Below are 21,292 nucleotides of genomic sequence, written 5' to 3'. Positions count from 1 at the left end.
CACTGCCTTTGGGTAAAACATTATAGATGTCTAGGAGACAAAAGGAATGCAGAGTAAAAAAGGAGAAAGCACATTCAATTCTGTTGAAAAGATAAAACAAGATAAAATTAAAGACATATTATCCTCTGCTGACCTAGCCTTCAGATATTCAATAATCAGGGAAACACTATAATAATCTCTCCTTCCTTTCTCAAGACTGTAAGTCACTTTTAAAGGACTCCTAGATTTCATGCATTTTGCTCATTTCTTCTTGGGAGTTGCAATCCACCACAGACGCTGAGTGCCCCTGCGCTTTCTGCCTGGGTAAGCCAAGAATACAAGGCTTGACCACTCTTTACCCACGCGACTTCTCAGGACTATATTTTCAGGAAGAAACACTGAGGGATGAGAAACCATCTCCCCCAGAAAAAGAGTAGGTTTGCTTCTGCTTACTTTAAGATTTCCTAAACTCACTCTCCCTTTCTTGAAATGCGACCCAATGAGTGTATGAAGCTCTGGCTATTGCTTTGCTATAAGTAATGAAGCCCCTTGTTTCTGACCCAGGAGTCTCGTGTTTTCTGCCGGCATCGTGAAAGAGTAACAGGCTAGCTTGTTAACTTATAAATAGATTAAAATCTCAGACCCTGCAGAGTTCTTGACATTTAAAGGTAGAACATGGCTTTTAAAAAAATATTTAAAAAATTATTAACCCAAAATGTTTTAAAATTATTTCTCCCATATGTGTTTTAACGGCTAAAACTTCAAACTGTGTTTTCATTGTTATGAAAAACTTACATACTCAAAATGATTTTAAAATAGTCATGAGACATATTTTACTATTAATGATATTAGGCCTTTAGTAAAACAACTAAAGATTAAGCATTAGACAGTGCCGGAGATTGGATTTGAATTCTAGCTGGACCACTTGCTAACAGGCTATGAACTCATAAAATTATTTCTGTTTCCTAACCTGTAAAGTGGGTGTAAAGATATAAAACACACCTTATAGAATTGATTTAGGTTTTTAAGGAAATACTTCACATACTGGCACGTAGTGGTCTCCAAGCACATGCTTTTTGTGTATGAATCCGAATGTTGTTCACTTGAATGAAATATTATTAATTTCATCTTTAAATATACATAACCTCCAGGTGTATCTGCTCAGGTTTGTTATTTGATTTTGCTGAGTTGATTTAAAAGTTAGAGTTAGCCTCCCCAGAGATTACTTTTGTAGTATAGAATATGCATATGCATGGCTGTCAGAGATGGTCTTGTAGTTTTTGGGGAGCTTTTAATTTCAAAGAAGTTAGATGTCAGAAATATGTTATTTCCAACCTTCATGTTGAGTGTATCTATATATATGGGAAAATTGTTTGATGGCTCCAACCTATAAAGAAGATGAAGATATAATAGAGTGCCATCCGCTGATTAGGGACTTATTCACTGATTTCCATAGAAAACTTTCAGAAAATTCAAGTATTACTTGATTGCAGAGCTAGATTGTTAGGTATAGTGACTCCTCATGGACTGTGTGGACCATTATGCTGTAGGATGGTTTTGAACAGATAATGACTTCACACAGTGAGTGAGTGAGCTGACCTACTGCATCAGTAACAAAAGCTACACATTGAGGGGTAGCCATCACCATGCTATTCTAAACCAGTCAGTAATCTGTAATAGGCACATTCTTTCCCTGGGAAAAAAGAGATAGACGATACTATTCAAATCCTTTCTATTTTATAAGAAACTCATCTATACAACATCAAGCAGAGAATGTATGATAAAAATTTAGGGAGATATTCACATAAAAATAAAACTTTTAAGAAAAGAAACATGAGAAAGTATAAATAAACCATGGTCAAGCAAATACTTGTCATAAGCATTGATCATTTACATCCTAAGGGAATATTGACTATTAAAACATTAGCATTCCATGTTGTTTTTGTTTTAATATTTCATGATATGTTTTTTAATTTGAATTAGCATGAAGTGCTTTTGCAGTAACAAGAGATCATATACAGAGTGGACATGCTGTGCATTTTACAGTTTAGCTCATTAAGTTAAGAAAGGACCATATGTTTGTAAGAAATAACCACACTTCATAAAGAAAGTTAAATGTCAAGTTCCTATCTGACCTGTTAATTATATTCAATAACATTAAAGGGCAGCATTTACAAATTGCTTCTGTGCCTAGTATTTTAGTGTTTGGTGACAGATTTATGATCTTGACCCTCATAATTAAATTACCTCATTCTAGAATATTTTATGGTTCTTGATTGCATATTTGACTTTATTTTCTTTTTCTCTCGATTGTATTAGAAAATTTCACATTATTTCCTTTTATTTTCTTTTAATACCCACTGACCTTTAACAGAAATTAAAACCCAAAATGAGAATAATGACGAAATGCTAAATCTGTCACCAAGACTGTTAAATTTAAAAGTCTTTGAAGAAAGTGTAGGTATATAACAGAGCCAGAATGATATTTCATATCATTTAAATTTCCAAATGATTTTTTCTGGAAGCCACAATAACTTACCGGGATCATATGACATTTTTGCTTTTCTTTAGTTGATAAAAACATTCCAGTTTTATAGTTTTGTATATTAGCATTAGGTTGAACTATATTTCACATATATATATTACATATATATATAAATATATATTTTGACTTATAAAAAAGCAACTTCATAGGGTCCAACTTAACTTTTTAAATAGGTAAAACTAAATACAATAACCACTAGCCAAACTGTCAGTAACATGATATGATATTTTGGAAACATATGTGTTTTCCAAAATATGTGGTGAGAGATGTTCTAAAAAATTTATGTGATGATTCCCTTTTCTGACTTACAAGAAATCTTTAAAACCTCCAGAAATTCGTGCTGATTAGAAAAACTCTATATTTAGAGGAAATTTAATATATTCTATTTATGTTTCCATTTTTGTCAGAATTTTTGATTTGGTGTCTGTAGGGTAATGTAATATACACATGGGCACACACCAGAGATTGTCACATTCAATGTTTTGTTTTGTTTTGTTTTTTTAAAGATTGGCACCTGGGCTAACAACTGATGCCAATCTTTTTTTTTTTCTTTTCCTGCTTTATCTCTCCAAACCCGCCCCGTACATAGTTGTATATCTTAGTTGCAGGTCCTTCTAGTTGTCAGATCAATGTTAAGAACATGTATTGGTATGGGGATTTTACAGCAAGGCCTTTCAAAAACTAACATCTTTTTATAAATTCAAGACTGATACTCTTTATAGAATGGGGTCTGCTTGTAGAAAACCTGATTATTTTTATTACAGCTGATGCTTGTACCTTCGTTTCCTAGTGAGATCAGGACGAATTCAAGGGAGGAAGTGGGGCTTATAACATTGTGTTCATGTAAAGCATGGTGGCCTGACCTGTGCGAACCTAACCACTACACCACCAGGCTGGCCCCATGGTATTTCAATTTTTTATACATCTGTTGGCCTCCCCTAGTAGGCCAAGAGCAATGATATGCGAGAGCTGATTTGTGCTGGCTAATGAAATTCCTTGTCAAATTTTTAGGAATTTTGCAAATTGGTTGTTAAACACAGTCATTATTAAAAATTAAATTGTATAAACTTAAAATTAAATAAATTGCATTAAAGACGAAGATAGTTAATATTTAAAACTCATCAATATCTAATTCTTTTGTTACAACCTATAATAACCCTAGGTTATTTATGTCTACTGTATCTGTATGGTGGGAAATACATAATGGTGTGCTACTGTTTATCTCTTCCCAAATCTGTTTTTAAAGACATCACGTTGATAGCTTGGAATCAGCCACGGTGAGAGAATATTTACCACAGATATTGACAAATGCTAAATGCCAGGACTTGATGTTTTGTTATGTTAATCACGTAGATTTAAGAAAACTAAGGAGAAAATCTTAATAATACAGATTTAACTTTATATTATCTCTATAGCCTTTACATTATGAATAAAACATAAAACTGAGGAAACATTCTTCTATTTTGTGAAAACCATTATCCAATGCAGACCAAATTTGCTCACAACACTGACAAATGAGTTAAGTTCCAACATGCAGATGTGAGTTGTACCTTTCATTTTATTTGCCAAAACACATGAAAATTTCGAATGACTTTCATAGTTCAGAATTATACATGTTCATCAATTCAGGGATTTCTTCTTTGCTGAATTGGATAGTAATGAGTAGTTATCTGTCTTGTGATTTATGGTTGTATCATTGTAACAACAGAATTATAAAAATTGATAGTAGATTTGGCAAAAGATAGCAAGTCACTGAAGTCTATGTATAAAACTTACAATAAATTCTATATTTTATCTGTAAATTGCATGCTATAAATTTTGTTTTTAATATAAATTAAATATAAAGTTTAATTTTAAGTATAAAGTAAATAGAACATTTGATTTTTATTTGTAAATTGTATGCTTTATGTCAGTAAAATTTATAATGAAATTATGTGTACAAACACACATACATGCATGTGCATATAATATTTTTGGAGAAGCATTTGTTGAACATTTACCAGAACACCACTGTCTGAGAACCTCTCAAAGACAGGAATTCTATCTTATTCTTCTTTTATGTCTAATGCCTGGATAATAGGTAATTCAGTGGTTAATATAACGTCTGATAAATTACTATTATTATAAGCTTATGTGTAGGGCCAACATTATTTAGATTTAAAAACCCAAAATTGGTGCAGAAATCATAGTTCAAGAAGGGTTTTTAAATCAAAATGACCTCCTTAAATTGAAAAATTAGTAGGCTTATTAGGGCAGAAAAATACATTCTGCAAAGGAGATTTAAAAAGGACTGGCTTTTTGTAACTATGTGTTTATAGTTATATGCGTCTATCTTGTATGCTGCTTTGCCCAATACTCAGGTGTATAAGGTGATCTGTAATTCATACGAAACTACCAAAAAAAAAAGTCCTCTTGTTTCTTTATTGCTCAGGTCTTCGTGTCAGCCCTACACTTCAGATTGTACCTTCAGTAAATTGTAGAGGCCTTGTGAAGACCTGGAAAATAGCCAAGATTGTGTTCCCTAAGGAGCTGCTTTTATGTGGCTCAAAGAATAGAAAGCTAAAGAATTTATAACTTCACAAATATGAAGAGATTCAAGATAGAAGAGAGATTCTTCGTGACCATATTCCAGAAAAAAATGAATCTTATCTCCCTTGTTGTGAGAGATGTCAAATCGTCTCTCTCTGGCTAGAAGGAAATAAACTTAAAATGTTTGATTGTAAAAGGTTTTCCTTTTACTGACACATCAGATATACCCTTTATATTTTAAGAAATTCTACTTTGAGATCATGATAACTTAAGTAGCATTGGAAACAGTCTTAATCTTGTAGTAGAAATGTGCTAATAGGCCGGGACATAAGATGGCAATTTTTTTCAAAGTAAACAGCAGAAACAATGGAGCAAAAATGGGAAAAAAAATATTTTTAGAATTTTTGATCTTTTATGTTTTGATTTCTTAGTTGAATATTCATATTTAATTTAAATCTCTTGCAGATACTGACTGGCTTTTTAGGGAGCATGTCTATTTTAGTGACTTATCTTAGAACACCACTAGCATGATCCATATTTTTATTCGTCTTAAGAAAACTAGATAAATATTTACATCATATTAGAAAATAAAAATAGATTATGTACAAGTATCCACAGGTACTTTCTTTTTTATAGTAAGTATACAATTGTTTGGGGACCACTGCACTATTGCTTTATGAAATTGCAGGTTGCCGGGAAGGATTTCTATCTATTCTGTGGATTTTCTATGTAAGACTTTAAAAAACATAGAAGTTTAAGTGAAGAAGGAAAATGTAATTGTCTTCTGCAGACCAACTGGTGAAGCTATTCTTCATAAATAGAGGCGACACTGCTCTCTATTCATCATTTGAAAGATTCCTGTTCTAGTGATTGATACGTCCATCCTTATCCACACTGGTTGAGAACAGTCTTCGTGCTAATTTAACAATTCAGTACATATTTATTGAGTGAATACTCTATGGAATACATTATGTTAAGCACCACAAGGCATCCAAAAAAAGGGATTAACTGTGATATAGTCCTTGCTTTTCAGGAGCTTATATTCTAAAGAAGAGAGAAAAATGTGGAAAAATAAAATACAGTACATGTTTAGACATTCTAAGTACCAGGGAGAAAAAAGCAACAAGCTATTAGAATTCAGAGCATAGAGGGTCCCCATATGCTTGGTAGGAGTGGGAAAAACTTCCTGAAGAACATGTAAGAGAAAAAGGCCTTTAGAAATCAGTAGCATTTCAACTGTTGGAAATAGGGGAAAGGAAGGGAATTCAGGGGTGTTGTGGCCCGGAAGACATCTGCCTGCCCCCCTCCTTGGCTCTTCTAGCTCCTTGCTATGGGAAACAAACACACACACACAAGTGGAACAAGACAAAACAAAACTGGCTTGCCTTTTGTTGGAAGCAACAACTCAACTCTTGAGATCAGAGTGAAGATGAATGAAGCCGTACTTTTATAACCTTGGTGCAGGAACAATAGCCTGGATGCTTGAAAAGAGGCTTCATCCTCTGAGGCCCCTGTGGCAAATATCATTAATGCCCCAGTTACTGACCCAGGTGGATCTCCAGGACGGAGAGCTGGGAGCAGGCCCTGCTTGTTGCGGCACTGAAAATTCCAACAGGGATGTTAACTCTTGTTCCCTCAGAGGGGAGATGAGGCCTCGGGATGAGAAGGGGATGCTTAAATTTCACTGAGAACATGGAAACCTCCTCTTCACCTCCTAATAGTTATTAATGTATGTGTGTGTGTGTGTGTGTGTGTGTGTGTGGAACTTAAGTTAAATATTTCACAGAATGGCTGGAAGATGAATTTATAGAGTTCTCCCATTAAGTAAAATAAAAAGATTAAGGGCTGTCACATAGGACAAAAAGATAAAATTAATGTACCAATACAGAAGATCTAGTACCTCACTAGTAAGAGTTCTAGAAAGAGAGAGGAAAAGTGGAGCAACATCTCCCAGAGCTGGAGAATATAAGCTTCCACACTGAGAGAGCTCATTGAGTGCCCAGCACAAGGAATGAAAGGAAACACACACGTAAGCACAGCCTTGTGAAATTTCAGAACATCAGAGATAAAAATTGTAAAAGCATCCAGAGAGGGAAAAGAATGAAATGAAACAAAGCAAAACTAGGTCACGTATAAGTTGTAGGAATTCTCAACATCAACGTAGAAAACATTGTACAATAGGAAACATTGAATCAAAGCACTCAAATTTCTGATTGAAAATCATTTTTCAGCCTAAACTTCTATATGCAGCCTATCAATCAAGCATGGGGCCAGAATTCAAAACTTTGCAGTCAGGTAAATGTTCAACACAATATCATACGTAGCATTCTTCAAAAAATATTGAATCAGAATATAACTATGCGAATCAGACAAATTCAGAATGTGCGGCAGCCTACAAAGCAACGAGTGTAGACGACTCAAGAAGTCAGTGTTATGGAAAGCAGAAAAGGCTGGAGGAATGTCCTGGTTCTAAAAATACTAAACAGTTATAAACAGATACAGTGACTAAATGCAATTCATGGATCTTGATTGGATTCTGATGTTTTTAAATAGCTATAAAAGATACGTTTTTGACAATTGCAGAATTTTGACTATGGACTTCACAGTAAATCATATTAAAGAATTATTGTGAGCTTTTGGGAGGGAGTAATAATATTGTATTTATGTAGGAGAATATCCTTATACTCAGGAGTATTTAGGATAAAATATATTTCTGGAACAGACTTGCAAATTGTTTAGGAAAAAATGTGTATATAAAGTGAGATAATGCAAATGGGAGAAAATATCAACAATTGACATATCTAGATAAAGAGTAGATAAGTGCTCATTGAACTAGTATTTTAATTTTTCTCTTTAATTAAAATTCTTCACTTGGGGCCGGCCCTGTGGCACAGTGGTTAAGTGCTCACGTTCCGCTTCGGCAGCCGGGGTTCACTGGTTCGGATCCCGGGTGCGGACATGGCACCGCTTGGCAAGCCATGCTGTGGTAGGCATCCCACATATAAAGTAGAGGAAGACGGGCACGATGTTACCTCAGGGCCAGTCTTCCTCAGCAAAAAGAGGAAAATAAAAACTAGAATTATATTAATCTGTTTGGCTCAATAATGCATAATAATTATTTATAATTACTCAATAATAACGTAGACATTTACTATTTAGAAAAAATTATGATGAAACTATATTAGGAAGACAGTTATAGGGAGGAATATGGGGAAGAATCTATGATAGAAATAAATCCTTAACAATCTGAATGCGTAGTCAGTAAAAAACCACTAAGATTTATAAATCAAGCAACATTAATTTAACCTTATTACTTAGCAATGAAAAATAAATGCTAAAATAATAGATGAAAAAGCTAAATGAGAACTGGAGGTTGAAGACAAGATAAGGAGGTGCTGCATTTTGGACATAAACTCTTGAATACTATTTTTAAGTAATCGGGATGTAATATTTTTATATACTAAAGTTAACTTTTGAATATTTAATTTAAAAAAAATTTATAAGAACCTATTTAGAATATTGAAAAATCAAATGGAGAAACTGTCCCATACTGAAGGGCAAAGATATGACAAAATAGAAATCATGAATGGGAAAACAGAAGAAATTGAGGTCAGACTCAGAAACCTCACGTATAAATACCATTATATAAAGGGTACACCAGATAAAAAAGTAATAAATAATATTTTTAAAATTTTCTTAAGGTGATGAAAAATATTAGTCTTCAGATTAAATGGACTCAAAAGTCTTAGTCAAAATTAATGTGGAAACTTTCACATCTGCACATTTTTTGTTTAAATTTCTGAGCATGATAAAGAGAGAGATTTATAAGCCTCCAGATGGAAATGAAATTATGAACTGGTGGAGTGGGACGGACGTACATTCCAGGGAAAGAGATGTACCAGCGGAGGCAGAAAAGCTATAGGTTTTTCAGAAGTAGTCGAGATGGCTGACTGGGGTTTGGAATAAAGTCAGTGACCACAAAGGGAAACAAACTAAATCACTTGCAGAATGATTGGTGACTGGAGTGCATAATTGCTAGCTTGCTTGCACATTTTGCAGTGACAAATCTTCATTAGCTTTGTTAGCGTTAATTTAGTCAGATAACTAAACTCACCACACAGCATTGTTTATGAGACTTGAAAACCGTAGAATGCACAAAAAATAAAAGATCTCTATTTTACCTTTTTTCTTTTTCTCTTCCTTCCTTCCTCCCTCCTTTTCTTCCTTCCTTTCTTTCGTTCTTTCCTTTTTTCCTTGCTCTTTTTTTGTTGCAATGATAGCTACATCTTTTTTACTGAAAGTTGACTACAGGTTAGGGATCGTGAATTTTATAGTTTTAATCTTAATTATGATTATTATTAGGGGAAGAAAAACTCTCAGTGGGGTGGGAACAGATATATTGGCACCACCATTAGTTTATCATAACTGTCCTTATCTACTTATAATATTTTCAAAAGAAAAATTTATTCTAAATTTCTTTAATTGTCTTGATTAGTATTGATCGAAATTTTAAGTAAATCCTAGGGTAGGTATTGCCACATCAATGATATGCCGAGTTTAATTACTGAACATTAATATCTGATCCATGAAATATATTGCTTGAGGTTGTGTGGAAGTTGTTAATCCAGTAAAATGTGATGCAGAGTAACTACCCAAACATAAATCAAGATCGCATTATATAATATCTCTTTAAGCAAAAACAGATCATAGTTAATAAAACTGATTGCTAATGGGTCTTTCTGCCATTTTCTGCCTCAGGGGTATGATGATGGCTACGGGGGTGAATATGATGACCAGACATATGAGACTTATGATAACAGCTATCCCACCCAAACGCAAAGGTAAGGCATTTTTTTATCTAAAGCATCCTTCTCAGGATCATTTCTAAGCCTGCCATTTTGTTTCTTGTATCTAAATATCAGATATATTATGTGAGAGTTTCTAGCAGTCGTTTTCCTCCATTGTCTTTCTGAATTATGAAGTTGTTTACTAGACTGTGAGAGGTAAGAGATAATAATCTTGAAACTGCTAATAATGAAATAGTACTGCATTATTTTAAGACTAGACGATTATCATAACCAATCAACTCATTAAACAAGCTTGTATTTAACGAAATGCTATTATTTTTAGAAATTATTTTAGTGAATTTGTAATTATGACAACAATGAAAACAAGGCACGTTCTCAATGTGGCTTTTTTTTCCCCTCTAAAATGTAATTTTCATTTGTAAAACAAAACATAAGGAAATATTATTGGTATTCTGAAAAGAGGGGAATGTTTAAAATGTCTCCTGGAATCAAGAATTCCTTTCCTTTCTTGATGAATCTCTTAATGATTGTTGCATATATGTCTTTAGATTGACTCAGAATTTGTGATATCAATGAATTTTGACTTTTTAAAATCAGATTTATTGAAGTACTGTGTTATTTACGTACGGTAAATTTTGCCCATTTAGGATACAATTGTATGAGTTTGGCCCATCCAAACTATCATGTAACCACCACAAAAATTAAGATATAGGGCAATTTCATCAGCCCAAAATATTTCCATATAGCTCACTAGTCAACTTTCCCCTCACCCTCGGCCCTGGAAACCATGATCTGTTTTCATCACTACAGTTTTGCCTTTTCTAGAATGTCATATAAGTAGAAGCAATACAATGTGTGGCCGTTAGAATTTGGCTTCTTTGCTTAGCATAATGCATTTGATATTAATTCATGCTGTTGTCTGAATCAGTATTTTGTTCCTTTTTATTACTGTGTAGTGTTTCATTGTGTAGATGCACCACAGTTTCTTCATTCACCAGTTGAAGGATATTTGGGTTGTTTCTATTTTCCTGCAGTTATGAATAAAATTGACATAAACGCATTTTTAGAAAAATTTATCACCTAAGTTTTTTTTCCTGAAAAAAAAGTTACAAATTTCATGGGAAAGAAGGAGTCTATGTGAGTTAGTTAAGTGATTCTCCCCTCTATGTGATTGACAGAAATCAATAGGACTAATTGTCACAAAATCATTATAGCATTGACCATTTATTCATCAACTTTATTGGCACCCAAAGAGATTTGGATGCATCATCAAGTAATATGTGGAGGAGAGGAAGTGGCAAGGAAAGAAACAACTTTTAGGTCATTATGGAATGGAGGAAAGCTACATGTACTGTATGAGTCTGGGTTTTTCATGGCCTGAGGGACAGCATAGAGAAAGGGGTGAAGGGAGATTCTATTTAGAGAGAATACTGTAGGAAATAATATAGGAAAAAAATTAGTATGAACTGATACCTTTAAAGCTAAGCATAACAAGATATAATTATGGAAATGGCCATCTTCAATTTTGAGGAATCGGTTAATTTATAGTAGGTTGAATAAAAAAGCCATTGGGAGCCAAGAGCTTCTACTGCGGGAAATAGCCTAATTGTCTGAATTACATATTGGAACACAGCACAGTTGTTTAGGTTGGGGCCAAGTTTCGCATCACATGAGAGACCCTGAATAGAGTATTATATACAAATTGGCTACATATTTAAAATATCTGCTAATATTTTCAATCAATTGCTTGTTCATCATTGTATATTAGTGCATAGAAAATAGTGATAATAAAGTTCTATAACTTGTTTCAGAAACTATTTGGTAGAAAACACAATTACCACACACTACAAACACACCTAGAATAGGATAAAATAATTTCTTGTAGCTCTAAAGAGCTACTCCATTCAGCTGGTAGAGATTTGGGAATAATTTTCTGAAAGAGAGAAACTTTCTGCATCTTTATTCTCTTGAGATTTAAATTGGCTTAACTCATTCTAAGAGACAAGGAAGAAGAAAAAAATTAAGGATTAGGATAATTTATCTTTGAATATTTGAAAAGCGAATGCTAAGTTAATTGAACATAATTATGTATAAAAAGTAATGGCAACATAGAATAATTTTGGAAAAAACATTTTATCTTGTTTCAATGAAGTATAATTTATATGTAAAAAGCCATTTTCCATGGACTTCTGATACCTTCTCTTTTCCCTTTCCTATCCATTCACTTTTCTATGGTTAAATTCTTCTGGTCCTCTTCTGCCTGGCTCAAAAGCCAAAGCTTCCAAAGTCCTTTCTTACCCTTTATTTGTGAATAATCTGTTTCTACCCTGAATTCCAATAGCACCATATCTTTATTTCTCTATGGCACTTTCTCTCTCTGCCTCACATTGGGACCATTTGTGTACATCCCTTATCACTCTTACTACTTGCCCAGAGCCCTTGTCTGATACACACTCTGGTCCTTCACAGCACCTGGCATTGAGTCTTTCATAGGGTATAAGCTGAACAGATGATTGTTGAACACATGAATGTCAGGTCTAGTATGTAGCTACGCTATGGGGATAAAAACAAGACCCTCATCCCTCAAAGAGAGTACAATATTCATAATCATATGCATCACATTTACAGACAAGATATTTACGTGTTTCTGAGCCATCTTAGTACTAAACCAGAGGGATAAAGAAAGCAGGTTATGAAATTAGATACAATGATTCTAATATTCTATATTACAATAATTATAAAATATCTACTTATGCAAAGTGTATCCTCAATATTAGTATACTGTCTGGCACACTAGAGGTTGTCAATAAAGATTTGTTGAGTAAATGAATGAAAAATAAATGGATGCATTAATGAATGAGTGAAATCAACACTATTATTTCAGAAAACTGTGAGGAAGAATTTTTAAATACCAATTTGTAATAGAAATGGATCAGCACTGAGAAAATTTATTACATAATGTATTAAATCCCTACCTTTAGATTATTTCTATTGATCCAACTATGCCAGCAGAAGGTAAAATTAACAATTTGGTTAAATAAGCACTTATTAAATGATTATGTGTGCCAGAGTATACTCATCATACAGTGACAATACTTTTCAATTTTTAAATATATTTTAATATTTTCTCATAATAATTTGAGGAGTTATTTGCAAGCTGTGTATATATTTAAATAAGTATAAGTGAAACAACTATAAGGTAATCAAGTATTAGAAATTAGAAGTGAAAGAAAGTTCATTTTCTACAAGAATCAGACTAGATTTGTTCTTTTTCAAGTGGTGGCTCCTTAATTGGGCTTTTGAAAGTATGATTTGGATTTATGGAGGGAAATGGAGAAAGTTTGTAAAGAAGGGGAATAAAGAGAAATACATGAGCATAACACTTCTCCATCATTTTACAAACAATATAAATATTATTTGGCATTGTCCTGGTCGAAATCAGGAGACTTGCTGATTTAGAATACTGCAGGTAAAACAATAGATTATGTGTGCCTTAGTAGAACTGAGATAAAAACGTCTTCAGAGACAATGGTCTTTAATTGACTAGTTAGTCAGCACAGGTGATTACGGAATTTGTGGAGATTATAAAGTAGAATCTGGCAGGTGTCTAAATGGAATAATTATATCGTCTTCAATAGAGAGTCTAAGGGAAGTTCACAAGGTAACAACCCTACAAAGGTTCACCCGGAGTTCAGAAGCTATAACAGCTTTAATTAATCCCCAGTCGTCTTGTAAGGTGTCGTTAGTTGTGGAAAATTTCAAATGGATCATAAAAGGGACTTCACTAAAGATTCCTTAGGAGGCAGCTCAATAAAATGACATATTAAGGACTGATAAAGACAATGATATGGAGGGTCTCTGACCATCTTTTCCTCTTGACCTGTGTCTATGAGGAAAAAAAGTAAAAAGACAGACTGATGAGTTTATTATGCAAGCTTCAAATTTCAGGATTAGTATTGCAGTTTCCAGGGGAACTCAATTATTTGAAGTCTTTGGCTTAAGACAAGTTACATCCTGTGATTAACACCTTTAATTGGACCAAATATTAAATTCTGTTCATGTTCTGATACCTTAAATTTTATATCCTCCTTAGAGTCATTAACATTTTTGGAGATCAATCTTCTGACATCGGTAAATTCGCAAGGTTTTACCAACCAACTGGTGTTTTTCAGTGCCCAGATTTTAATCAAGAATCTATACCAAGCCAAATCATAGATGTAGGGAAACTTTCATGGACTTAGATACAAATAGTAATATTGCAAATGAAAGTCAAAAGACCAATGCTGATATTTGACTCTAACAATAATTTAATTTGGATGTGAAATGTTAAGAACTTACAATTTTCCAGTGTAAATTTGTAGCTGCAGATTTGTGTAACAGGTGAAACATCAAAATGAAAGACTTTGCTTTCCTTGAAGCTTGAATCAGGTGAGGAACTCATACGACCTAGGAAAAGAATCATGTTTTCTCTGGATTAATGAAGGAATTGTACTTTATTAATGAGAAAGCATCTATATATTAAAACAACTGTCAGAATATACAGTAAACATACAAATATATATTTGGTGAATAAATGGGTTCTTGGAGCCCCTTGCACAACTTCTTAGCTCCTCAAGGCTCAGAGCCCACACCATGGGAACTACCACTCTTGTTCAGAGGCTACTTAGAACTAATGATTCATAACAACTAGCCTTGGCTTTGTGCTCTCTGCTATGCTAATTGTTGAGGACCTTTATCTCATTTAATCTTTGCAACAACGACTTCTGAGGCAGAGAAATATTGAAGCTTAAAGATGTTAAATGACTTTCCCAAGTTCATTCAGGTAGTAAATGTTGAATTCAAAATCACATCTGCTAACTCCAGAGGCTTCAGACATAAAGACTAATAAATACTGTCTGAAAATCTAAATTGATTCATTGATTCAACAGCCTTCCGTTATGTACCTGAAGAGGCCAGAGAGAATATAAATCTAATATAATAAAAATGTAGCGAGTTATTTGCATGCTTTTCAAAAGGCTCTGACAAAGGTTACATCTCCACAAGAAAAAAACTGAAATTATTTAACTATTAACTTTGTTTTTACTGAGGTTTAATGTGGGCCCTTGTATTTGATATGAAGTCTACAGAAACCCTTCTAATGAAAACTTAAGTGTAAGACGCTGAATTTACCCAGTAATTTAATAAAAGTTATAGTATTAACTGTATAACAGCTTGGCTTATTCATTTAAGTGGCGTTATTCCCTATAAAGTGTCTCACCCTCATTTTGTAATTTAGTTCTCTTATGGCTCCAACTATAGTCAACGATGAGATTGAATTAACAGACGGTTATTGGATTTGAGATCTTTTCCCAGATTAGTCTGCAAGTTAGTTGTATTTTCATGCCATCTAGAGACCTCTGCATGCATAACCAGTAGATTCGGGATTGTTTGAATTTATCTCAACAGAGCGAGAATCAGCTCTCGATACACACTGTTTTGTTGTTGTTCTCATCTGACATCTTTAAGTGTCCAGAACAACAAGTTTTAGGAAAGAAATGATGTGCTTTCTCAAATTATTCTTTATTAGTTGTATTAATTGGCTTTTTAAATTATGATTAATTTCAGTGATAACTAAACTGCCTGCCTAAATAGTCGATTTTTACTTGAAAATATACCATTAAAGTGGTATAGATAGATAGATAGATAGATATAGATATCTATATCTATATCCCGGGATTTGCCGGTTCACATCCTGGGTGCAGACATGGCACCACTTGGCACACCATGCTGCAGTAGACGTCCCACATATAAAAAAGTAGAGGAAGATGGGCATGGATGTTAGCTCAGGGCCAGTCTTCCTCAGCGAAAAGAGGAGGATTGGCAGCAGTTAGCTCAGGGCTAATCTTCCTCAAAAAAAAAATAAAAGAACCTAAGGTGAAATTCTGGCCTCCACAGTAGATAAAGAAGCTTAGTTCCTCCAAAAGAAAGAAAAATATTTAGCATTTAGTTAATCAGCATACTTAAGGGGTCACAAATGTTCATGAATGTTTGTAATTGTCAAGGTATGACAATAAGAAGTGGTAGAGACTATGGCAAACTGAAAAGTGTGTGCTCTGTCTAAAGCACTATCTTCTGTTCAACTTCAGCATATTGTGGCCATGGAGTCCACTTAGGGTGAGGGCCCAGTAGTGCTAGATCATTTTTTTTTTAAGAAAATCTGGAAATCTAGCTCCTCCACTTACTATCCCTGTGTAAGAAAATACCCCCAAACAATGTGATATAAAATAACCAGGTTTGTTATGCTTGAGGATTTTGTGCATCAGGAATTTTAACAAGGGCCACGAGGGGTAGCTTGTTTCTGCATCCCTATTTCTGGAGCCTCAGCTGGGGAGGCCCAAAAGGTAAGGGTAACTGAATGACTGGAGCTGGAAGCATCTGGAGATTCTTCTCTCATATGTCTATCAGTTGATGCTTTTTGTTTTTTCAAAATTGGTACCTGGGCTAACATCTGTTGCTAATCTTCTTTTTTTCTTCTTCTTCTTCTCCCCAAAGTCCCCCAGTGCATGGTTGTATATTCTAGTTGTAGGTTCTTCTGATTGTGCTATGTGGGACACCACCTCAGCGTGGCTTGATGAGCTGTGCCACATCCATGCCCAGGATCTGAACCCGCAAAACCCTGGGTCACCAAAGCAGAGTGCACAAACTTAACCACTCGGCCATGTGGACAGCCCCACCTGATGCTTAATCTTAACCAAGGCTGCTGTTTGGATGCTCCTGTAGTACTCTCCATGTCACCGAGGCTTCCTCACAGCATGGCAGCTCAGAGCACCAGATATGAGTATCCCAAAGAACAAAGCAGAAGCTGCGTTGCCCTTTATGACCTAGCCTCATTCTGTTAGTTACAAGCGAGTCACAGCCCAGCCAGATTGAAGACAAGAGGTGTTAGACCTCACCACACAATGGGGAACTGGCATGGTTCAAAGGTGAAAAATTTTGTTGTGGCCATTTTTGGAAAATATACCTTGCCACATCAGTTTTTCAGTGAAATGCACTGATTTTTAGATGCTGGCAACTAATTTTTAAAAATTAAACACTTTAAAGGTTAAACCAAACATATCTGTAGGTAGCCACAGCTATTGTTTTCTGAATATGAAACGTGGTTAAATTCTGCTTTATGCAAAATAATCAAGATAGAAAAGAAGTCAGTATCCAGAGAGTGCTTCCAAAGGCCTGGTAACAGGAGCCCTTCAGAACGGCTATTCGAGGGCACTATGTGGTCTGTGAAGGATGTCCTAAAATCCAGGGGTGGACCATTTGGAGGCAATTAGGGAGGAAGACAGACATCCAAATAAACACCTGGCATGTGATGAGTACTGTGCTAGTGGGATATGCCAGAGGATATGAGAGATCATAGGTGGCCATCTGAGTAGAGGGTTAAGAGAAAGTACCAGAAGGCTTCTCAGAAGAACTGATGCCAAGCTGTGATTTGACTGGGTAAATAAAATTTAGCCAGGCAAAGATGTATTTGTGCACAAAGACAGAGAAATAAGCAAAGAAATTCTTTCCTAAAGAATTCGAGGTCCTTCAGGTGAATCAGATTATAAAATAGTTGGCAGGGAGCAGCCTGAGGCCGAGTGGTTAGAGTTCCATGCACTCTGCTTCGTTGACCCAGGTTCGAGGGTTTGGATCCTGGATGTGGACCTACTCCACTCATCAGCCATGCTGTGGAGGCATACAAAATGGAGGAAGACTGGCACAGATGTTAGCTCAGGGCTAATCTTCCTCAAGCAGAAAAAAGAGGAAGATTGGCAACAGATGTTAGCTCAAGGCTAATCTTCCTCACCAAAAAATAAATAAATAAATAAAATATAAAAATAAAATAGTTGGGAGTGGCAGGACATTTAGCTGAAATGACAGGAAGGGAATAGCACCTTTTCTAGGTGTTGGAAGTGGTATAGTGAACAGTATGGTATGCTTTTGTACAGGTTCACAATCATAGTTGCAATACCGTGGACCAGATGTTTCATATTCGGAATTGTTTGTATTTTAGAAAGGCAATGCAATGCATATTCTATATATTACATATCAACCCCAAGTGGCAACTGGGCCAAAAATGTATGTTCATATTATTGTGTTGAAGTATATGAATACACTAAGCAGAATATAAATAGCTTCTTATCACTTTAGATCAGAATTTTGTGGCCTAATGATTTCAGACATCTCATTAAAGAAAAAAATTGGTTTCAGAGTTTTTGGATTTGGAATTCACGTATAAGTAAGATGGACTTGTCTTGCATAATATTCAGTCAGATGGAGTTACAGGAGATGTGTGAAAGAGGCCAGAGGGCAGTTGACAGGCCAGTCAGGGAGCACTTGACCCTTTGTAAAGGCAGTAAGATTCTAACAATAATAACCCAATACAGAGTAGTTGCTATGCACAGATGCCTGTGTTCATTATTTTATAAACATTATTGAATGAGGTGGATAGTTGTATCCTCATGTTACAAATAAAGAAACTGGGACTCAGAATATTTACCTTGCCCAGGGCTTTGTAGCTTAATAAGTAAAAGGTCCAAGCTTTGCACTGACTTCTGTCCTATTTCAAAGACTGGGCCCTTTGTCCTAATGCCATATTGCTTCCCTTTATTCCATTTGGTAACACTTCAGCCTATTAGGAAGCTCTCAAACTGAAGTGACATGTCCTTTCCTATAATCTCCATCTACATACATTGGTCGCTAATCAGTTTTGTGAAGCTACATGTAATAAATCTAGCTTTCTTTATGAAGATGATGTCCCTCTATCAATGTTCACGGCTATAATTCTTCACTCTCCCTGTGTTCACACCCTTTGCTTTGTAATTTTTCAGTCCCTCTCAAAAAAGTGGGAGCATCTGTTTTCCTGACTCCTCACCGCACCATCACCTATCTTGCTTTGACTAATTAATAGAACAGTGCCACTTCTAAGCCTTGACTTGAAGAGGTCTGTTGTCTCCCATTTGTTTCCTGCCATTGCCATGAGAAGAGCTTCCCCAGGCAGCTACTGCGCCCTTGGTCAGGGCTCCTGAAGGAACACATGTGGAGCTCAGACCTCAGGGAGGCCCAGCTCAGCTCCATACACTGCTTGGAACAGAGTCCCCAGCAAACCTAGCCTAGATCAATGAACCTCCAGCCAAACCAAAACACACAAGCTAAATAATTGCTTATTGTTGTATGATGCTAATATTTTGTGATTGTTTGTTAAACAACGTTATTGTACTGTTAACAAGCCTGGATCCAGGGTAAACGCCCCCATGGACATGGTTTTCCTCTAGTCTTCTTGGTGTATCATGAGCCTCATTTCACCAGAGACCCTAGCTGTTGTCTTACAAAACATTCCAGTTGTCCAATGTCCATCTTCAAGTGTGGCACAGTGATCTTGTGGTACGTTATATCAATGAGAGTTGACTGGTGCAAAGAAATGGTGTTATTGCATCCTTTGCTTCTTGCTTTAAAGCCCTTCAATATGATCTGACCATGTGGTTTTCCTAAGTGGTTGTGTCACATTATGGGGTTTTATTGAATTTGTTTTCAACTGAAAACCTAGGTTCTTCCTAAATAAACTGCTGTCAAGCCACTTCTCACACCATCCTGCATTTTGCAATTGATTTTTTTCACCCAAACACAGAAATGTACATTTATCTCTGTGACATTTCACCTTGTTGTTTGGGCATTTTATTGTTGATTTTGAGCTCCTTTTTAATACTAATTCTTAAAACCAGCATATTAGTTATACTTCCTAGCAAATCTTATGTTTCTTTTTCAAGTACCTTTCAAAAAATTTTTGGAAAAACAGAGAGTACCAAGGATAAAGTTCAGTAGCAACCTTTAAATTGATATTGCCCACTAATTAAAATTCCATGAGAACCTAGCCACGAATCTACATGTGCTGTCAGGCAGCTTACAAATTATTCACACCGGAATTATGTAGTGTTTTAGAACTACTCATTCATTTATTCAGCAAACATTCATTGACTGTCACTATTCTGAACCTATATATTCAAATAAGGCATAGCTAAGACTTTGATTTATTCACAATTAGTGTAGTTTTTTTACAAAGTATGATCTTGGACTTCTGCATCATAAACACCTGCAAATGAAATTGCAGATTTCTGGGCCCCTGCTGAGGCCAGCTGATCCAGAATCTGCAAATAGGTCTCAGGAATCTGCATTTTTAGGACAGTATCCCTGTGATGCTTATGCCCACTAGATATTGAGAACTATTGTGCTAGAAGAAGAGATAAAGTTTTGTTTTTTTTTTTTAAAAAAAAAAAAAAGAGTTCAGGTACAATGAGAGCTGTTCTACATGAAGATTGAGCAAGGTCTTCCAGAAGGCAAGTGGAAGGGCTGACTTGTCTGGGAGGTTGGGTAGAGCTTTACTAAGAAGCTGACCATTGAGCTGGATCCCAGGAGGATGATGAATACTTTCCTCGGTGACGAAGTTAAGCAAGTTCCATCTAGATAGAAGGATAACCATGTTCGGGGGCATGGAGGTATGAAAGCATTTGTGACTTTTGGAAACACTGGTAATAGGGGATGATACGGAAGAGGATGAATAGCTCATTAGAATGAAGATAGAAAAGGGACTGATGTGCCGTGCTAAGGAATTATCACTCACAGTTTGAGGATTAAAGAAAAGGGTGACATGAAAATAACATAATTACAATTTACTTCCAAGCCTGCCACAATGGTGGTGCACAGACAGAGCCTCATCTGACTTATGTTGCATACTGAAAGTTTCTGGATGAATGAGGCCTTCTTTCTTTCAGATAACAAAAGCCTTGTCAAAATAGAATCATGGTTATCAATTCATATATTCTTTCCCCAGACTCTGTTTTATTTATTTAAATTTCCAAAGCCTGGTATGTGAAAATAACCCTTTAATAAGTAACAAGTAGTTCTGAAACATTCCACGACGCAGGTGAGATTTCTTTGTGATTTGAATGGGGAAGAATATAAATCATCATTAACACATAGCCCTGGTGCAGCTTGCACCAATGAATTCAGTCTCAAAGTCAACTAGATTAAAGTATTGAAATAATTAGAAATTATATTCATGTTTACCACACTGAAATCTTACTGATATTCATGAATTATGACTCAGCCAAGGAAATATGTGTACACAGTTAAAATTATGTCCATTTCAAACTAGGGTTCAATAGCTTCTGTATATTTGTACCAAAAGTGTATAACAGTTCATTTAACAATGTCATGTACCACTGAGCCTAATTAATCAGTCAGTTGAAGGTCTTATTTGTAGAAAATAATCACTATGTTCTAATGATAATTCTACACAATGAAACAGAAAAATTAATGTTTTTGTTATAAAATTGCTCACCTCTCATTTCCGTAATAAAGGGTCAAAGTAAGCAAAAAATACAAGCCGAACTGGAAAAAAATGATTAAATATTGTCTA

General features: G+C 35.2%; 1 protein-coding gene across 3 annotated transcripts in view; it reads left to right on the top strand.

Annotated features, from left to right (window-relative positions):
* The window catches only part of KHDRBS2 (KH RNA binding domain containing, signal transduction associated 2), a 551,264-nt gene that overhangs the window by 454,727 nt on the left and 75,245 nt on the right, over positions 1 to 21,292 (top strand). For all 3 annotated transcript variants that reach the window (XR_011529819.1, XR_011529818.1, XM_008525631.2), the window contains exon 7: positions 9,812 to 9,894. Coding sequence is in view for 1 of the 3 variants with exons in the window: in XM_008525631.2 (XP_008523853.2) it covers positions 9,812 to 9,894 (83 nt within the window). In the remaining 2 variants the exon portion in view is untranslated. The remainder of the gene's footprint in view (positions 1 to 9,811; positions 9,895 to 21,292) is intronic.

Source organism: Equus przewalskii, chromosome 19, assembly GCF_037783145.1.
Source record: "Equus przewalskii isolate Varuska chromosome 19, EquPr2, whole genome shotgun sequence".
NCBI classification, from domain to species: Eukaryota; Metazoa; Chordata; class Mammalia; order Perissodactyla; family Equidae; genus Equus; species Equus przewalskii.
The sequence above is the reverse complement of the archived record's forward strand: the minus strand, read 5'-3'. Positions and strand labels throughout refer to the sequence as shown.